The 20822-nt window shown below is 37.8% G+C and overlaps 1 protein-coding gene and 1 pseudogene across 1 annotated transcript; one reads left to right on the forward strand and one right to left on the reverse strand.

Moving 5' to 3' along the window:
• Positions 1 to 8189: 8189 nt before the first annotated feature.
• LOC104434310 lies at positions 8190 to 10516 on the forward strand (annotated as a pseudogene).
• On the reverse strand, positions 10250 to 14081 carry LOC104418545 (serine/threonine-protein kinase STY13). The gene is made up of 6 exons (XM_010029926.3): positions 13499 to 14081; positions 12736 to 12857; positions 11658 to 11854; positions 11393 to 11567; positions 10952 to 11086; positions 10250 to 10832 (listed from the first exon to the last, which is right to left on the reverse strand). Exons 1-6 carry the CDS (start codon positions 13821 to 13823, stop codon positions 10626 to 10628), a joined length of 1161 nt encoding a protein of 386 aa, XP_010028228.2. The 5' UTR covers positions 13824 to 14081; the 3' UTR covers positions 10250 to 10625.
• Positions 14082 to 20822: the final 6741 nt, after the last annotated feature.

Raw genomic sequence — 20822 nt, forward strand, 5'->3', positions numbered from 1 at the left:
TCTTCGAAAAAGAGGAAAAGAACTCTTATCCTGGAGGATGAGGATGAAGATGAAGATGATGAAGATCCCACTATTCCAGCACTGACAAGAACAAGACGTTCTGTGTCTTATTCGACGTAACTTCAGCGAGCGAGAGAAGAAGAAGAACAGAGAGAGAAGGAGAAAGAAGTTGAGGAAGAAAAAGTAGAAGTAAAAGATCGGTCCGCTGATAAACGGAGAGAAGGGAAATCAAGAGATTGATCATCACTCTTCCCCTTTCGATGTCCTAGAGACAGGGGGAGTTAGCGAGCAAGAGAGGTCTCCACCTCATGCCGCCGAAGATCAAAGAAAATCTCCGGAAGACCCGAAGAAGCTCGGGTCTCTCAATTGCTCAGAAGAAGATGATACGACGATTCCAAATCTGCAAGACCGTTGAAGCGCCATCGTCGCACACACACCATCCGAGAAAGCCAATGCCAGTACACGGACGGATGATTCTCAGATCTTCGTAGTATCATGAATATTCTTCCGGAAATGCGTAACAGATATATATTCTGGATTGTGAAATCCAAGTCTTGAAGCATCGGACAAGCATCTTCGGTCTCTCCGGAAGAAAATACAAAGACCTCGCTCTACAACTTCAAGCCAATGCCAAGAGAGAAGAGGTAGCTCATCTGCGAGAAGATCTCGAAGAAGCTCGAAGGAGTAGTCCATCCATTGGGGATTTCCGGATCGTGCGCATTCCCTGCGACATGACTCCTTTCTCACCCTCTTTTTAATGATGACAAAAAGGGGAGAACCAATTTGAACAAACATTATTTTAAAACTTTCTTTATTTAACTTTTGTGGTTATGTTTATTTTTGAGTATGACTTGAGAACTTGAACTTGAGTGTTAGACTGAATTGGTTGTGGATTTTGATGCTTGACTGGTTGCATTTATATCAAGTATTGTTACATGGTATTACTCATGAAAGACTAACCAATTTGCTGTGGATGCAGAGTCTGGTTGTTTATTAATCTTTATGAGTTAGCCATATTGCTTGAGAAATGTTTTTGCGGGTCAAAGTTGTTCAAATCTTCAAGAAAGTTTTGTCACCATCAAAAAGGGGGAGATTGTTGAGAAATCTTTCCGAATATTTTGAAGCCGACAAAACATTTCTATCATCTAAGTCTGGATATCGATAGTTAAAGTCTCAAGATTTTATAGTCTCAAGACTTTGTTATCTCAAGACTCAAGACTCAAGACTCAAGACTCAAGACTCAAAGTTATTCTCACCGATCTTTCTAATCCAAGTGTTGAAGGAAATCCAAAGTCGAGGTTTATGATTGAGGATTTGATCCTATCCTCTCGGGATAGATTCTTTGGTTGGATAATCATTTCGGATTCTTTATATCTTATCTAAGAACGATTGAAGATCCGATGGTCGACGAAATAATCTTGGATTATTCTATTCTTGGAAACCGAGATCCCGATTGTATGGGCGAACAGATTGATGGGCTATCATCGATTCCTTATATAGCTCGGATGATCTTCTTGATTGATTCCGTCCAACGGGTAGATTGGAGGAATTCCTTTGGTAAGTGCCAACGGCTATGATGGCATGAAGGAGTATAAAAGGAAGACGTTCTAGTTGTTTTAAGTGTGTGATCGATAGAAAAATTCCAGAGTCCGAAGATCCTTTGATTGTTAGTTGAGACTCGAGCGAAATTGTATACCGAGAGTGTTTATACTTGGTGACGCCTTGAGCAAGTGTGGTAGATCATCTACACCTAGAAATCAAGGAAGATCAACACCGTAACAACTCTTTGATCATAGTGGAATCCAGCCAATCGGCTGTCGGTGCGAAAAGAGTGGACGTAGGCTTGAATCAAGCCGAACCACTATAAACCGAGTGTTCAATTCTCTCTTTCCCTTACTCAGTCTTGCGATTGAATTTTCAACTGTTGCAAAGTCTCTAATTGTTTAAATATCGTGCAAACATCGAGAAATTTTTTGTGTATACCTATTCACCCCCCTCTAGGTACTCGTACTAGCTATCTCAGGGATAATTGCTCAAACTCCCCTAAACCAACTATTTGCTATGTTGAACCTTGAACTTTGATTTATATTTCAATTACTGGATTTATCATGTAGATAGCTTAAGAGTATTATCTGAAAATGGACTAACTCATTTTTCATTACTAAGGCAATTTCTGCTGAACCTCTATATTATCATGAAAAAATTTCAAATAAGGGACTAAAATGTCTTCATTTAAAAAAAAAAAAAAGATAAGGATAGAAGTGAACTTTATTTCAAATACAGGTCTGAAGTGTCATTTTCTCAAATAAAGACCTAAAATGTACATTATTTCAAATTAAATCCTAAAGTTATCATGTCAATCTTAAGGAAGAGCCTACTTTACCGCCTATTAATGGCATTTTTGTCCTTTACATTTTTGAAACTTTTCCTTTTTTCCCTTTATTTATCATGTTTCTTCTATATTTTCTTAACTTCATCTCATGTAGTAATTAGCCATTATCATGTAATAATTAACGATGTTGCAGATGAAAAAAACTTATGGCTGTGAAAAAAATCAAAAGTTTGGGAGTAATCTATTTAATTTTTCAGAGTCCGACAGCCAGTAGCAATGATGCCAAGATTCGTGGTGAGTAATTTGTAACTTTTCAAAATATAAAGGCTTTTAAGCAACAATGCCAACATTCATTTGTCCCTTACTATTTTATCTAGATGAGATTTTTTTCCTTTTCCTTTTCTTTTTCTCGTCTGTGACATCTATGATCTCCAGCCGATTTTCTTCATGTCCTTACTATTTCATCTAGATGAGAGGACGCATGCATCGAGCCACAGATGATGATGATAGATGAAGATCGTAACAATGACAATGGCGGATTCTTCTGTTTCCTTAGCAAAAGCTCAGATGGTCCAAAAAATATATACCCTTGACTTTACATTGTTTGACCGTGTTTAAGGAAAATGAGCCATAAACAACGATTTACACCTTTACATATCGAAAATCCTCTTCCGGAAGTTTGCCTTGATCTCCTCCCGTCATCAGCATCCTGATTTCTTGGACCTGGGTTCTTGGCAAACTTGGGAACCTGATATCGACAATTTGAGCTGGGGATCCGAACGTAGGACCTTGATGGCCACACCTATGACAATGAACTCGTGCACTCAGATCCGACTCGTCCACAACAAAACTCAAGAATTTTGAAAATTTTCCGTTGCATACAAAAGAAGAGGATTTGCAGCTCATTTTCAAAAGTTAAATAATGGAACCTTTTCCCTTGAAAATGATTTCACTGGAAACTATTTTTGAGCAACATCAAATGCTTTGACAAAACAAATGATGAATATAGTCTTAACTGATTGAAAATCCATACGCTGCTCTGACTTGAAATTTGATGTACTAATACTTGAAATTATATTATCGTATTTTTTCTTTGTTTATGTACTATTATTACAAATGGATAATGATACAAACAGTAAAAAAAACTTTGATCTAATGTACAATGCGGTACATAAATTTTTAATTTGTTTAATGTGAATTTTGAACTTTATCTCAATATGTAATGTTGTCCCTAAATTTTTAATTTGTTCAATGTAACATCTAAACATTTGGTACATGTTAAAGTTAGTCTTTAGATTATATTAAAATATTTTTTGTTATCTTTTATTAATTCATTATTAGGAACTACATTAAACATTTTTATATAATTTAAGAATTAATATAAATATATATTAAAAAAAGTTTAAGAACAACATTTATGACATACGGATTTTTCGCTTGGCAAAATAGTGAGTTCCAAATGTTTGATGGTCTATGGTACATTAGCGAGCCTATCGTCAATCTACCACGTTCACATTCTCACCGCGTCATCACTAAGCAATGCTATTTTCACCTCATCTGATGACATATCTACATCACCGAATCGTCGCAACTATTTGTTGCCGACAATCCCGATGTCCTTTTTCATCACGCATCGTCACACTACTCTCCAATCAATTACCTTCGGCAATCATGAAGATCGCTCGACAGCCTGCTCAGACGATTAGCAACTTCATCGAACTTTTCTTCGTGGCGCGAAGACCAAAATCAGTGTCTTTTCTTTGCGGCACGAAGACCAAGATCGGCATGGGAACAAACTGCCGCTCTCTAACTCCCCTCTTTTGTTTAGAACGCTCGAAGCCATTGCCACGTCTTCCGTCCATCATATGAAGATTCTTGAACTGCTCCCCTCTCTCCGCATCTGCCACGAACAAGACCGCCTTTCTAGCTGGCGTGAGATGGGGCAGCAAAGTCAACAAAAACTGCTCAAATTGAAGACTAGAATGGCAGTGGAGGAATAAAGAGAGATAGAAAAAGAAGGGAGGGGGGCACTAAGCCTGGTGTCCTCATTGCCAACATTCACCGCACTCTTTTCAACTCCTTTAGCTTCTTCTCCCCATTTCTGTTGCAGCCCGTGAACTTGAGAAGCCAGCAACGAAGGGACCCTTCTCGGCGAAAGAAGATTCTCTCTTAATTCGGCACTTGCGTCGTCGTTACCAGCTCGCCTTCATCTCGTTGAGTCGCGATCGCCGTTCACGAGGACTCAAGGCAAGTAAATATTTCCCGTTCTATCCTACCTCGATCGATTGTTGTTTGATGAGGATAGTTTTTTAAAAATTCAAGAACATTGTTTAGAACTTCGTTTAATCAGGAGTTTCAACTACGTTACCTAGTTACGTTGTCAAGTTCAAAATAGTTGAGCTCGTGATTAGATTATTGGGGCATGGACGGTTGATATTTGGCATGTGAGAGAGTTGGCATGGCAGAAACTTTGAAGGAAAGTCGTGATTGGATTGAGGGCAGGTTTGGTTCTAGTCCAACTCAGAAGTTTGCTAATTTTGTACCGACTTATGCGGTGCAAATTTCATGATGCGTTCACAAAAGTCATCTCTTATTGGCTGTTTTATGACATACTTTAATTTCATAATTTTTGGACTTTGTACGACAAAAATATATGTGAAAACTTTGGGATTCGGAATCTATTTTTGGACTTAATGCACCAACCTCTCTTTGTTTTCCATCTTCATGAAAGTTGTAGAGTACATCCTCAGCTACCACATATTAAATTTCCATAATTTTTCGGTCTCATATGGTTGGCAAAATATTTATTTTCCTACTCAATTTCCTTCTGGAAATTTTGATTGTTTTGAGCCGGATTGCAAAAATTATCTAGAACTGTATAAACTAAATATGACTTCTAGTCCTTCACAAAAATAAAATAAAATAAAATAAAATCCCCCAAGTCTTTCTACCTCATATTAAAGTTTCATAATTTTGAAAACCATTTACCTAGACAACAACCATCATTTCTAAAGGCATGTGGAATGCCTTATAAGAGTAGTTTAGGCCTAGAATCCGGGACCTTCTCTACAATTCACTTAATATATGTAATGATAGTTTATATGAGTCTAAAGGATGAAAATGACTAATGATTCATTAGATGCATGCTTGAATTCTTGAATAATAGTGACGTTAACGTACTTTTAATTGAAATATGGAATTGTTGCATCATGATGTGGACGTGTAATTAAGAATGCCATCGATTCTTGGGACAACGATGCCTTGGGTGAAAGTAGGGATGCCTGGAGGGGTAATTGGATTCCTTTAGATTCCTAGGGGTTGTAACGTGGGTCCTCCACAAGCCTCGCGATGCCAAATGGGTGCGAGATGTTTGGGAGGTAATAGGGTTCCCCATATGATGATGGCAACATAAAATTATATTGATTATGACTTTGACATTTCTGAATTGAACTAGTGGTTACTTGTTAGGAATTTATTACTTGTATTGGTATGTCTTGTATGTTGAAAAGGTTTTAGTTAAGTTAATGTACATGTGATTTACTGAACTTTCTATTGAGGCTTTCTGTGTCAGTATGGTCATCGATTTGTGTGGTATAGACTGGTGGACCTTTTACGTGCTAGGTTATGACTCACTGATCATTGACTTCATCTTTTCAAATCAATAGAATGTCAATCTCATTTGCCTCCCCTATGGTCGTTACAGGGTGCTAGTTGACTTCACGTAGGAAGGATGCAGGATTTTTGGAGTTGGGAAGATCTTGATGATGTCAGGGGCTAGGGTTAGGTGACATGTATACAACTAAGTAGGGATAGGTGACTAACATACAATCCAGTGTAGTTAGTAGCATTAACCTTTTGAATTCCCCATAGCACTCCACTTGTCGCTTGATGTGTCGCCCTACTTATAGAAAATCACGTGTACCCTAGGATTTTCTTTAGTCCCTTATACTTCCATATGCTTATAAAAAAGCAAAACGAGAAAAATAATGGCACTAGTAGTTCTACAGTAGCCGTGACATGCTGGGGTCGTTATAATATTGCGTATTGAGCCAAAATTCAATGATTATTTGTATCATTTTCTCTATTTCAAAACATAAAAGAAAATTATCTAAAAAGTTCTAAGCATATTATACTTTTACCAATTTATTCATGACCCTTTTAATTGTGTCAATTGAGTCTTAGACCTTTTTCAACTTTTGTCAACTAAGTCTATTTAATCAATTTTGACTGAAAATCACTAACGCAGATAATAGCTATCTTATATGGCACAATTGGCGCTAATGTAGACATTTTTAATCATGTGTTTATCTTTTTTTTATATCTTTTTCTTGGATCTTGGTCACCCCTCACCGGCACTAGGCAAGGGCCGCATTGTCCTCGCTAGATATGTGCCAAGCAAGGGCCGTGACACACTCCCCCATCTAGGTGAGGTCGCAATGCCCTTGCCCAGAGCCAAGGCAAGGTTGACCGACCAACCTTAGCCGGCCTAAGTCCAAAGAAAAGAAAAAGAAAAGAACCAAATTAATAGAAAAATAAAGAAATTAAAATATTATTAAAAATGTTCACATCAATGCCTACTATACCATGTAGAATAATTGGTGTTCACTTCAGTGAATTTCAACTAAAATTGGCTGGATGTACACAATTGGTATAATTAAAAAAATTATGATAGAATTGTCAAAAGTGCAATAGGCTTACGATTTTTAGAAAATTCTCTAATACATGAAATATATAAAAGTTTCGCATTACAAATAATTCATAGCAATCAATCAACCAACAAAAACGTAGTAGGACTAATATTTTTTATTTTTTTTTTTTTTGTTGGAGGCGCTCATCCTGAATTATATGTTATCTATTTGGAAGTTTCTCTAGTTTCTATTCAGATATGAAATGCTCTCGATTTTTTTTTCCTAAATATACGAAACTCTTTGATCTAATAAGACTTTTGTGGAGAGCGTTTATGTGAATGAATGAGGGTAATACCATAAGCAATGGTTGAATCATTAAAAGTACTTTTTTATATACAAACACTGAGGATATGATTACTTAAGCTATTGTAATACATGAATTCTAAATTGCAAGGTAAATGCATAATTTTATTAAAAAAATTAAAAACAGAATTAAACTTCATTCAATTACATTTTTTGTTACTTTGTGTCACTTATCCAATATTAAATAGAAACCCTTTATAAAAATAATCTCAATTGGTGGGATGAACATTATATCAAATTTCATTTAAATTAATGATATATTCAAGCTCATTTTTAAATTATTTTTCATAGGAACGTTATTGTTAAATATTAAGTGAAGAATTAAGGTTTTTTTTTATTTGATATATTTGAATGGTTGATTTAAATTAATGTAAGGGAAAGTGAATGGATAAAGCTTTCCGATGACGTGGCCCAACTGCAAATTGACATTTCAATCAATTTTTTGTTTTTTTATTTCTAAATCTAGATGTTCCAGCCAATTTGCATAGACGCAATGCACAACAGTAGAAACTTTCATGCCGTTCTACTTTTATGGACAGGAGTTGACACATACCGGGCACTTTGCATGCACTGCATGCAGAGAGCAAACGAAAAACGTCATCGATCCCCTCCAGCCAAGACTCTTCATCCATCTCGAAGGATTCCTGGGAAGTTGTTCCGATTTCTTTTTCCTAATCCTCTCCAAATTTAGTGTGTTGGCAGCTTTTCCTGGAAACGGAAAGTGTACTTCTAAATTGCCTGCGCAGTTGTGAGGTAGATGATCTAATCTGCTTGAGCATTGTCGGTGACGGAGATTAAGCGGCACCCTTTTGATCTTTCTTCCTCCTTTGGATCTCTTCGTTGTTCGTCCTTGAGAACCCCCGACAATGGTGTACACCGGGACAGCCAGAATGATCGTAGGAATTGTCGGTGAGTTCTTGAAGACCCGAGATGCATGAACTCTCTATTTTCTTGCGTATGTTCATGCAAAGATCTTCTCGCCGACTCGCATTGGTCACATGATCCTTCTGCTAACAATGCATGGGAACTAATTTTTGGAACCATTTTTGCTGAATTTATGAGAATAAATATTTGCAAAGGTGAAACACGAAAGGTCGATGAATTTTTTTTTTTTTTAAATCCATAAAATATCTTAAATAAATGCTGAAAAAGTTTAGAAAAGATACAAAATAAGTTGATACAACACACCTGAACACATATGATACAAATGTGAAGAAAAAAGATCCTAATCCATTATATAATCCACTAACCGTTTTGAATATATTGTCAATCGTGAAATTATATGTGTGAAAAGTCCATAAGTGACCAAAGGATTACGTGATGAAATGAAGCCGGGTACAAGTGAAGAAGAGTTAATGATGAATCGATATGATAATTATACGGAGTAAGATGGATCTCAATATTTTTATTCGACCATTTTGCAGGAAATACCATCTCTTGCGGTTTATTCCTTTCTCCCATGTAAGCTTAGATCAGCAACTTCTACTCCTCTCATAACTTAACCAATGAAAGTCTTATTGCCTTGCTTATTTTTTATCAATGGATTGACATTTCGACTTCGATTTGCTTTTGCATCATCGGTGGATCTCATCAGCCCGACATTCATCATGATATGTAAGAAGAAAACGGCGGCGGGATTCAAGCCAGATCCATACGTTGCGATGGTACTCAACTGCGCGCTGTGGTGTTCTTTGGTATGCCCATTGTCCATCCGGACAGCCTTCTTGTCGTCACAATCAATGGTTTCGGTCTTGGTCTCGAGCTCATTTACGTTGGGATATTTTTAATATACTCTCCAAGGAACAGACGTGTAAGTTTCTGGGTTGTTCAGAAAAATAAGAGTGCTTGTCCTATCTTCATTTTTCAGCTTTAGCATTCTGATCTGTTTTTTGTGCTTCTGTCGCCATTTTGCAGCGGAATATCTTGCTTGCGCTCCTCGTTGAACTGATCTTCATGGCTGCAGTAGTTGTCATCACCTGGAGCCTATCCACGCCATAAACAAGAGGTTTGCATTTGTCGGAACGTTGTGCATCATCTTCAACATAACGATGTACACTTCACCATTGACAATCATGGTATGTCGACTGTTTGGCTTTTCCTTGAAACTATTAAGTTGCTGATCAACAACCACGAAAATGGAAAATCAACTTCCTTCTTTTTGGTATTGGCAGCGCCGTGTCATCCAGACAAAGAGCTGACCCTTCTATCTCTCTTGCCAACTTCTTAAACGGCATCATTTGGTCTGTCTATGCGCTCCTCAAATTAGATCCCTATGTCCTGGTAAAATATCGAAACCTCTTTCTCAGTCGCATCTAACTTGCTTCATCCAAATCATTCGGAGTATAATCATGCTCTGCTGTACTAGTTGACAGTCCAAGGAAATAGAGAGTGAAAGCATACTTATGCTTTCACTTCAATAACTGAAATTTCCAGGAGGATGAAGCCTCCTTTTTGAAGACATTTTTTGGGCAGTTGGTTTTGTAAATGTGTCCATACATTGTTGTAGGTGCCGAATGGTTTGGGAGACAAGTCTGGTGCAGCTGATTCTCTATGCGACATACTACAGAACCACACCTAGTGGGACGAGCCGGAGAAACCGGTGTCTGAGGTTGAACTCTCCAGTGCTTCTCTGCTCCTCAAGATTCAGTTCTTTTCTTTACCAGAGTCCTTAATTTTCATGAGTACGATGTTTGACATTAATCGTTGTTATAAAAATACAATGTGTACTTCTAACCAAATGGTAACAAGCAAAGTGGAAAAGCAGGAATGCCGCTGACAATTTGAGTATTAACATATGCTGCAATTCATCAGTTAGATGCTTACACACCAAATGGAAGGACACGGGCCATCTGTCTCCTGTATGTTCGGCCGAGCATGTTGTCCGCTTAATGAGATAGATGATACAGGGAGCAAAAATAGAGCGCTCGTCTTAAAATTGTTCTTTATTAACAGAAAGTGTAGTCATCATACATTACAGGTGGCCAACCCAGTCTTTCCGAGCAGCGTATCCAAAAATAGCACAAAGTTCTGTGAAATCCCCCCAAGCTTCTAAAACTGACATGCAAAAGAGGAATAGAAGAACAATAATTAGAAAATGAAGCTTTACACCATTCGAGAAGAAAAGATGTAGCGGTACGCACTCTCTCCTTGATCTATATTGACGAATCGCCATCCCTATTCTTCTGGATAAATCCCATGCCCTAATTCTCGACTGTAGATACAATAAGCAGACACCTTCCCCCTAAAGGTTGATAGCACCACAGTATTTGAAAATTATAGTAATAATTATACCAACTAATTCCTCAAGGTCCGCGATACCTACGGAAGCAAAGACAACCCTGTGACTGATCGACAGGAATCATGCCACCCCCTTTTGATGTGTCGATAGCTTCAAGCAAAGAGACGACCTCGTCCATCTCTGGACGTTTGTTTTGTTGAGCATCCCAGCATCGTTTCATCACATTTGCAAGAGAACTCGGGCAGCATCTCGGAATTTCAGGTCTCAGGTTCTGTAGCACGTACAGTCCCCAAAGATGATTAGAAATCAGAGACAACTACTTCCCGCTAGCAGCAGAATTTCTGCTGGCTATCTGTCTCTCATAATGCAAGGGATAGAACCAAACAATACCTGGCGCACCACAGCCGAAGTCATCTCTGAGAAACTAAGGTCAGGGTATGGCATGTCGCAACAATATATTTCCCATAGGCAGATGCCGAAACTGTAGACATCGCATTTTCTATTATATGGGTTTCCATCTAGTACCTGCACCCAGTTTTGTTGAGTCACCTATTATTTATTCTGTAGCAAATCTACCTTTTACTTTTGTCCTTCACTTCATGTTTTTGGTTACTTAAAATGATGAAACACCAAATCATCACTGCAATTTAGCTATACATGCTGCAAGCTGAAAATTAGAAACAATAGAAACAGGAACAAGAAGATGAAGGAAAAAGGACTACCGTGGCCTTTCTGGACGGAACTATGCAATTTTCAAACTCCAGAGGTGTGAACTGATCAAAAACTGCTACAACTTAGCAGGAAATAAGAAAAACCAGAAATTTCTAGTACCTCAGGAGCCATATAACCCAATGTCCCAGTCTCCCCAGTCATGTCATTGGGATTTGAAGCTTCAACACGAGCCACCCCGAAGTCTGCGATCTTCAAAGTACGTGACTTGTCCAATAGCATGTTCTCAGTCTTCACATCTCTATGGACAATCTTCTGTGAGTGGAGATAACTCAAGCTGCAATAGTTAAAATGAAAATTAACTTGACCACTTAGGGATAAAAGTCTGTGGTGCGCCCAATTAAAAGCAGTGTGTTTTTTTATATACCCTTTGGCGAGATCAAGTGCAAGCTGGACAACCACCTTGAATGCTAGTTTCCTTCTCCTGTTCTTGATGAGGTAAGATTTGAGAGCTCCTCCAGGAAGATATTCAACAACAACACAGCAAATATTCCTGGGCATACTGATTGGACCATTGTCAGTTTGTATTTGTAGATCTGATGAGCCCATTGTTGCCCCAATGAACTGAAAAGGAGACAAGACTGAAATTTAGAGCCCGTAGAAATCACTTCTTGTGTACAAGCAAAGAAGGACAATGCTAATGTTCTTGCACATCCTATTCTGTCATTTAACATTCTGCTTCCTGAAAATACTTCCAAAAGCATTCTTGAGTTAATTAGTAATGGAAACATAGATATGACACCATCAACCACGCCGCAGCTTTGAAGAATGCGGAGAAGATGGATATACGTAGCAAGTGAACATTACCGAAGAACATGGAGAATAAAAGCTCCGGAGAGCTCTATTAAGTATGAAAATATATATATACACAGATATAACAAACCGGTAGGTCAAAGTTTGGCAAAAGATCTATACAACACTTTAACTTTCATTTATCTCAGCCACCTTTTTCAGTAGACATTGAGTTATGGCCATTTTGCTACTCCCTCTTCTCCCTCTTATCATTCTGTTTACATGGTGCTTGACATTTAGGCGTAAAACATGACTCATCCGTAGTCAAGTCTTTCCCACGACAATAAAAATGGCAATTTTGTCAACAAAGGATACTTTTACAATAGAGTACATACATGCTTATGATGCTTAAGGATGGAACTAATGAAACTCATTAGTGTAATCAGCCTTTAGAGCATGCAGCTATTGACAGCAGGGGAAGTTGAGGTTCTCCTACTGTAATACTCATCGTAGGCAGATAATACACACCAAAGCTGGCTAGGCATTCTTCATTATCAATTTTTCCCTCAAAACACAATGATAGAACTCATACATCATAAGGTGGTCCATATGCAAGCTAATTGAGCAGCACTGAAATGCATACCAAGACTCTGCATACCATGACAGTCAAGGAAAAAGCATTATGAGAGAAAAGAATAGGGCGAAGCATAAACCTTGGTAACATTAGGATGGTCAAGCTTGTGCCACACCGCGACTTCTTGGCTAAAAGCAGCCCTCAGTGAAGCGATTTCAGCCTCGGTCCTCTGTCCCTCTTCACCCCAGTCAAGAAGTTTGACTATCAAAGACATACTAGGTCAGCGAGGCAAAACAAACAATATCCACTGAGCCAGTCAGAGGCAAATCACCAATAGAAATTACGCCAATGACATGATCGCATGCGAGTTAGCTAGATTTGAGGGAACTGAACGAATAGTTTACTAAAAGGTGTTCCATGTACTGATGATAATTTTCCAGTAAGGCGAACCAACCATTCCCTAAGTGATCGGCCTGGCCACCAGATCAGTAGGAATCAGTGTGCAAACGTCACAGCCTATATATCATCCAAATCGCTGCTAATACTGACATATATCGCCGCGGACATTCGATCCAATTCCTTCCTTCGACCCACGGTTTCATTAAGAGCCACAAAAGGTCAGTTTTCAGTATGTCAAGAACGTTGCAGATCCTCTTGCTGCTGAGACATAAAAGGTAGTATTCTAAAGAATAAAACACGAGCGGCAGGGAGGACCAAGTAATCCATTCATCTCTAGACCCACGAGTTATTCAAGAAGGAACGAAATTGAAAAAGATCTCGTCCAAAAAATGACCATCGAGAGAGACCCGACATTAAACCATGCGAAGACACTGAGAATGGAAAAAATTATCACGGGACGACTCCGAGATCAAGAAACGAATAGGCCGGGGCCGTCGACTCACCGGCGACATCCTGCCCGTCGTAGACACCGCGGTGGACGGTGCCGAAGGTGCCGCGGGCAATGACGGACTTGATGAGCAGCTTGGCCGGTTCGATCTCCCACTCCAGCCTCTCCTGCTTCCTGGGCCTCGGCAACGAGAGGCTCTTGACCAAGGAAGCGCCGACATTCCCGCCCGTCGCCTCCTCGCCGCCTTCCCCTCTGCCCCCGACCTTCCTGCTCTTCTCCATGGTGGCGGCCCTGGTGAACCTCTCGAGCTGCTCGTCGATGCTCTTCAGGTCAATCTGGTCCGCCCTCACGTACCCTTCGCCGCCCTCCTTCATCTTCATCTCCCCTCCGCCCCCTGCTCCCGCCCAGCAGCAGCAGCAGCTCCAGTTGATGCAAAAAATGGGATCTTTCTCCCCTGTTCCTGCTCCTCCCTCCCTACCCTCAACTGGGTTCGGGGCGATGGGCGATCTTGATCGGAATCTGGGGTCCCCAGTCCAATCATTCAATGGGGGCACATGGAGTTGGAGTTGTTGCTGCCTGTGGACGAAGACGAGCGCTTGCTTTCTTGGAAATCTTGATCCTCTTCTTTCTCTCTCCTCTGTCCATAGTCAGTATTTATATGCTTTGACTTTATGGTGGGGAGTGCCTCTTCTCCTCCCTAAGTAGGGCGCAATTTTTTTAATATTTTTTACACGCATTGTTTAATGATATATCATGATGGGGAAAAAGATTCGATTTTTTTTTATTATAAAAAAAGCCTGACTTTACTAGAATATATTAGTTACTGAAAAATCGTGGTGAAAAACAATTGAGTGATTAATTTATTTTTGTCATCAGGGGAGGGGGCAGTTATGCCAGGATTCATGGAACCCCATAACGCTTTGGGAAGCACTTCTGCCGACCATTTTCATGATATTTTTAAAAACCGGTAAGATTGACCAAAAATATCTTAAATTCATTCTATAGAGGCTAATTCGGTTTTAAAGTTTTAATTTTATTTAATTTAATCATAAACATTTTAACGATTTTTCAATATAGTCATTCCAGCAAATCTAGCAATTTCCATTTAATATTGGCTGAAATGGCTACATTGAATTCGTCAAAAAATTAAGAGTAAATTAACCAATTGAAAAGTTTAAGATTAATTGACTATCATATAATAGATTTTATGATTTTTTAGATAATTTTTCTTTTTAAAAAAAAAATATAAAAGTTTCAAGTAGATTAGCAATCAAATAGTCACTCAAGCTTCTAAAGAAAATATTCTTAATGCTTTGAGAAGCACTTGTATTGACCTTTTTCATGATCTCTTTAAAAATTGAGAAAATTGACTGCAAAATTCTTAAATCTATTGTACATAGGCCAATTCGGTCTCGAATTTTTCGATATAACTAATTTAGTCATAAATCTTTTGACGGTTTTCCAATATAGTGATTCCAGCGATTTCCCTTTAGTTTTGGCCGGAAGGATTACATTGAAAAATTGTCAACATTTTTAGAAGTGATTGATCAAACTAGAAAGTTTAGGATTAAATTGGTTGATATACAATATGTTTATGACCTTTTGAATAATTTTTCTCGTTTTAAAAACATAGACTACTGTCAAGTTGATTAGCCGTGGTATAGTCACTCGAGCTTCTAAAGAAATTATTCACAAAAAAAATCATGTAACATCATCATTTTAAAATTGTAATGCTAGAGGTAAATATATATAGCACCTAGGGATACTCGAACGGCTAGTAAAAATTACAAGGCCTGAGACAAGATTGTTAATTTCATTCAATTCACCGTAGATGAGTGATACCTATATTTATTAGCATACCATATAACTTTAGTGCATTTAGCATTGCCCATCGATTATAATTATATTTGCTTTAATTGGTAAAATCATGCATGCCAATTTCAAAAATAAATTTTCCCAGAAATAATTGTAGCAAAAAGACCCCCAAATAATTCCCAATATATGAAGCGGGGAAGGTAACGATTTGCAATATTTAGAGAGAATATTCTCTAATAAAGGAAACTATCCTTTGCGGATAGAGATGCCATAAATGTTGCTCGTTATGGATCCATAAAGAACAACATTTATGGCGAATTCATTTCCTTATAATATTGGCCAAAATGACTACATTGGAAATTCATCAGAAAGTTTAAAAGCAAATTAACTAAATTGAAAAAATTAGGATTAAATTCACCACTATATGGTAGATCTATGATTTTTTTTGATAAGTTTTCTATTTTTGAAAGTTAGAAAAGTCTCAAGTAGGTTAGCGGTCAAATAGTCACTCGAGCTTCTAAAGAAAATATTCATAACACTTTGGGAAGCACTTGTACCGACCCTTTTCATGATCTTTTTAAAAACCGGTACATTGACCACAAAAATCATAAATTGATTGTGCATGGGCCAACCCGGCCTCAAACTTTTTGATATGGCTAATTTAGTCATAAATTTTTTGACAATTTTCCATTATGATCATTTTGACCATTTCTGTTTGGATTTGGTTGGAAGGATTATACTGAAAAATTGTCAAAATATTTAGAAGTAAATTGACCAAAGATCTATAATAGATTTATGACTTTTTGAATATTTTTTTCTTTTAAGAAACATAGACTAGTCTCAAGTCAATTAGCTGCGATATAGTCACTTGAGCTTCTAAAGAAATTATTCTCGAGGAAATCATGTAACATCAATTTTTAAAATTGTAATGCTAGTGGTAAAAAAAAAAAAGTTAGCACCAAGAGATATTTGAACGGCTAGTAAAAATTATAAGGCTTGACACCATATTGTTAATTTCATTCGTTTCATTGGTAGATGAGTGATACCTATGTTAATTAGCATACTATATAACTTTAGTGCATTTAGCATTGCCTGATTATGATTCTATTTGCTTAAATTGGTAAAAAGCATAAATACTAATTTCAAAAGTTAAATTTCCCAAAAACTAAATTGTAGCAAAAAAAGCTCCTACATAATTCCAAATATTTAAAATGGGGAAAGTAACGATTTACAATATTTAGAGAGAATATTCTCTAATCCTAGGCGGATAGAGTTGCTCTAAATTTTGTTCTTTTTTTTATAAGCAAAGCTAACATAGAAGAAGGCCGAATCCAAAAAATTATTCCGTATGTTTGGTCACTATTTCTTGCGTAAGCTGGTAGCACACTCATGCAGTCCTATTCAAGAACATATAGATAGACATACATTAGTTTCATTTCGACTATTAATTTATTGCTTATGTGTATTTCGTACTGCTCGACTTTCTATAAAACTCAAGGTGATGTATTCATAGCAGATTAGTTGAAAATTTGTCTAAAAATTTCTAAACCTTATGCACTTTTGTTAATTTATTCCTATATATATATTTTAATTTTACCGATTGAGTCTTGAACCTTTACATGTTTTGCCAATTTAGTTTTATCTAATTTTAGTCGGATGAACTCAAATGACAAAAACGTGAAAATATTTAGTTAATTGGCAAAATTAAAAAAAAATCAGAATTGAATTGGCCAAAGTATGATATGCTTAAGACTTTTTGAACAATTTTTCCAAAATTACTTAACACTTCCCTCGCTTATAAGCTGGTTCTTACACATGTGAGTCAAGTTGTAGACGGAATTAAATTAATGAGATTATCGGTCAAATAGAGAAGGCAAAAGGACATCAATTGACATTGTGAAGAATGGGGCAGAACTCGAGCATTGATGATGTGGAACGCAAGATTGCACAATTTTAGCAAAATGCAATGGTATAATGTAGTGTTTTGGCTGCTTAAGACTTTTTGAACAATTTTTCCAAAATTACTTTAACACTTCCCTCGCTTATAAGCTGGTTTTTACACATGTGAGTCAAGTTGTAGACGGAACTAAATTAACGAGATTATCGGTCGAATAGAGAAGACAAAAGGACATCAATTGACATTGTGAAGAATGGGGCAGAACTCGAGCGTTGATGATGTGGAACGCAAGATTGCACAATTTTAGCAAAATGCAATGGTATAATGTAGTGTTTTGGCTGCTTAATTGTCAAGCAAAGCTAATTCATTGCTATTGTCTCCTAGTCTTCGTGAAGCTTTTCCCTACTAACCGCGGCTATTGTCACGGTGCTGATCATTTTGCCGTGAGCTTTGCGACGCATTCAAGAGAGTGCGCAATCAAAATGTTTTCATTTTATTTATATTGAATTTTTTTTATACCAAAAGTTGACCTAGGTAGGTATATTCGGCACATATAAAATACCTACTAATCTTCTGAATCAAGTAAAACACAAGGCAAAACTTGAGCAAACTTCTTGAAATTTATTATCTCGTCGGAGGATGTGTTGAGAAATTGAACACATGCCCTAAGCCTAATCGGGACAAGTATTTTGGCACTTTAATCCGACCGCTGAATCAATCCCGTTAGGTTAGATCAAGCGGTTTCCTGGCTTCATGACGATTGCGATATCTGAAATATTAGTTTATTTTCAATAGTTTAAACTTATTCATAAGAGACAAAATATTTGGAGATGTCACTATTCCATTGTAGAAAAAGACGTAAAGATGATCAAACGGTAGTATTTTTTTTTTTTATCTAGTGAGACTTGGTGAATGATATGTTTCAAAGCGAGATGAACACGGTGCAATATTAAAAAAAAAAAATTGTCTTTTTGGATGAGCGAGTAGATAGTTCTGATTTCGAGACTTGTTCATGTCATAACCGTGCTTATCCTCTCCACTTAGGGCCAAGGTCGACATCTATATCGTTCGTGCAAATCCCTTACCGGCAGTACGTCTACATGCCCTAGGTCGATGCGTTCCGACAGCTACCTAGCCAGTACGCATTGAGAAACGGCGGATGCCTTCCGATCTTAGGCGAAAGATTTGGTTATGTGCACGGAGAGTTTCAAATGCACGGTCGGGCAAGGAAGAAGGGATGATGGTGACGACTACAACCAAATTTCAAATCGGGGGGCGTTTGACCGTGAAACGATAAGGAACTTCAAGCAACGCTCCAAGTGGCAAGACGTCGCAATCTGTAAAGGTAAAGTCAAAGGAGAAGTCCCCCTTGCGTTTTGCCTAACGAGGCTCCGGCTTGCATCCCCGTCACATCGAAAAGGCAAAGAGAAGTGAGTTGGCTTTTCAATAAAGCAGACGTCCCAATCGAGTAAACCCGGCGCTATTTTTTATTTGTATTTCGTTTTCATATTAGAATTACTTGAACAACCTTTGGATTTTAGCCGAAACTTACTCCACCGGGACATTTAAGTATGGCAAAAGGATGAGGATGATCCCTAAATTTTCGCCCAACATAATTCATGAATTTTTAATTTTTTTAATATGTAATGTCATTTCTAAACTTTTAATAAATGTTCAATTTAGTAGTCCTTAGACTATATGAAAAGATCAATGTCGTTTCTAAACTTGAATGAATGAAAGGATAATATTTAACATTTTCATATAATTTGGGGATTAATTCGCATACCTGCAAAAAATTTAGGAACTATATTGAACAAATTGAAAGTTTATGGACAATATAACACATTGAACTAAATTTTAGAGATAAAATTGCATATTGAATCAAAGTTTATGAAATATTTGTTTTACTATTCCTTGAAAGCTTATTCTTCAATTATTATATGGTAAATCGAACTAGAGGGAAAAAAATTGTCCCTACTAAACTCATCGATAAACCAAGCTTACATTCAACAATCCACGCGTGTGCGTGACGATTGATATCTCTGCCTCGTCGATTCATTCTTTCGTTCATCCATTTGTTCACGTCACCAAAAAGTCTTCCCCTCGTTAAAACGATCATTCAAGAGCATGAGAAAGATAAGCTTGATTCAATGTTGTCTATTAAGGCAAAAGATGAGATTGTCAAGTTAGCTTTTAAATGGGGTTAGGCCTCTATTGAGGTGGGTATGGCTGAGATTTGCGAGAGGCATTATCGTAATTTGGTCAAAGAAAATAAGAGAGGGTTTCTTGCCAAACATGCGAAAGGGATAAACATCGACCCACTAAGGCATTACGACATATTCTTAAGGGGGCCTACCTCGCCTCATCGATGTCACGTTCTCTTTGTCAATTGCTACCACCGCCCACGAATTTTAGGGCAAAGAGATGCACTCAAATCCACCAAAAAAACACTACGTAGATTCATATCATGGACGTCCAAGCGCACACGGTGTTTGGAATTCAAGAGCTTTGAATAGAAGAATATCATGTACGAGGGAGGTTTAAATCATGTCACCGAGAGACTTCATGAATCATTTCAATTATCTTTCTTTCAAATTCATCAAGAGCGACTGTCGTGAAACTTTGAGAGAAAAGGTATAAGATTGAAATTGATGTGTTTTGTAAGTTGTAACGTAAAGAATGAATGAAAACTTGTTCATTATTTATGGAATTCAATATTGGCTCAGCTATTTTTCGCAGCGTGTAATCGACTTGATCTAGAAGAATTCAAGAATGTTTAAACCAGTTAACGACTGAATGCGAGAGACCCATTGGAATAATTGCAGAAAGCACTGCCAACAGAAAACGTATGTTTTCACGAGCTGGGGGAGCACAAAGTTTGACTAGCTAGATGGGCTAACAAGATGCCCCTTTCGGTCCTGCTTTCGAGCCATTTTTAAGTGTAAGTACGTGGGCTTCGTGTCCAACTTTGCTGCATGTGTCGTACGTTGTCCATGTCCAGCCCATCATCGTCAATCAGTTCTAACTCCTTCCACCAAAAAAGAAAAAAGAAAAAAGAAAAAAGTGGACGGTTAGCCCAACCATTGGGAGTGGTCTTGAGTTTATTTATACTGAGGAATGCGCGGTCGATTAGACCGTGATCTAAGGAGTTTTCTATCAGTTCAAGAAGATGCCATGTTTTGTATCTTGGAATTGAACATTGGACTTTTCACTGCTCTTTTGGACTATGACTTCCATAGGCGTTTCGCTTCTCGATTCAGCTCGAGATCACCTGGTCAATGGTCCGATCCCTTCCACGGTGAGAAAGAGAAGAAAAGAAGAGAATCGTGAACATTGCTTCACATGATGTTTGAGCACATGTGTGAGCGAAGATCGTAGCAGCGTGAACATTTGGGAATCCTTTCTCCCTAGCTCACCAATAAAGTCTCAAGTCAACTGAAGCGATCTAAAGTAATGTGAGACATTAGACTTTTATTGCAATCGAATTTATATTGTTGTGATGTGAAACGAGTTGATATATTGAATTGACTAGGTATGCAATGGTGAATTGATGAGTATGGACCTGAGCTCCTTTTATTTCCAACATATAAGATATGATCTCTATCAGATGATCACAACTCCAAGTATGTTTATGAAACTCCATCAATGATAGCTAGCATCCAACCCT

This window comes from Eucalyptus grandis, chromosome 2 (assembly GCF_016545825.1).
Source record: "Eucalyptus grandis isolate ANBG69807.140 chromosome 2, ASM1654582v1, whole genome shotgun sequence".
NCBI classification, from domain to species: domain Eukaryota; kingdom Viridiplantae; phylum Streptophyta; class Magnoliopsida; order Myrtales; family Myrtaceae; genus Eucalyptus; species Eucalyptus grandis.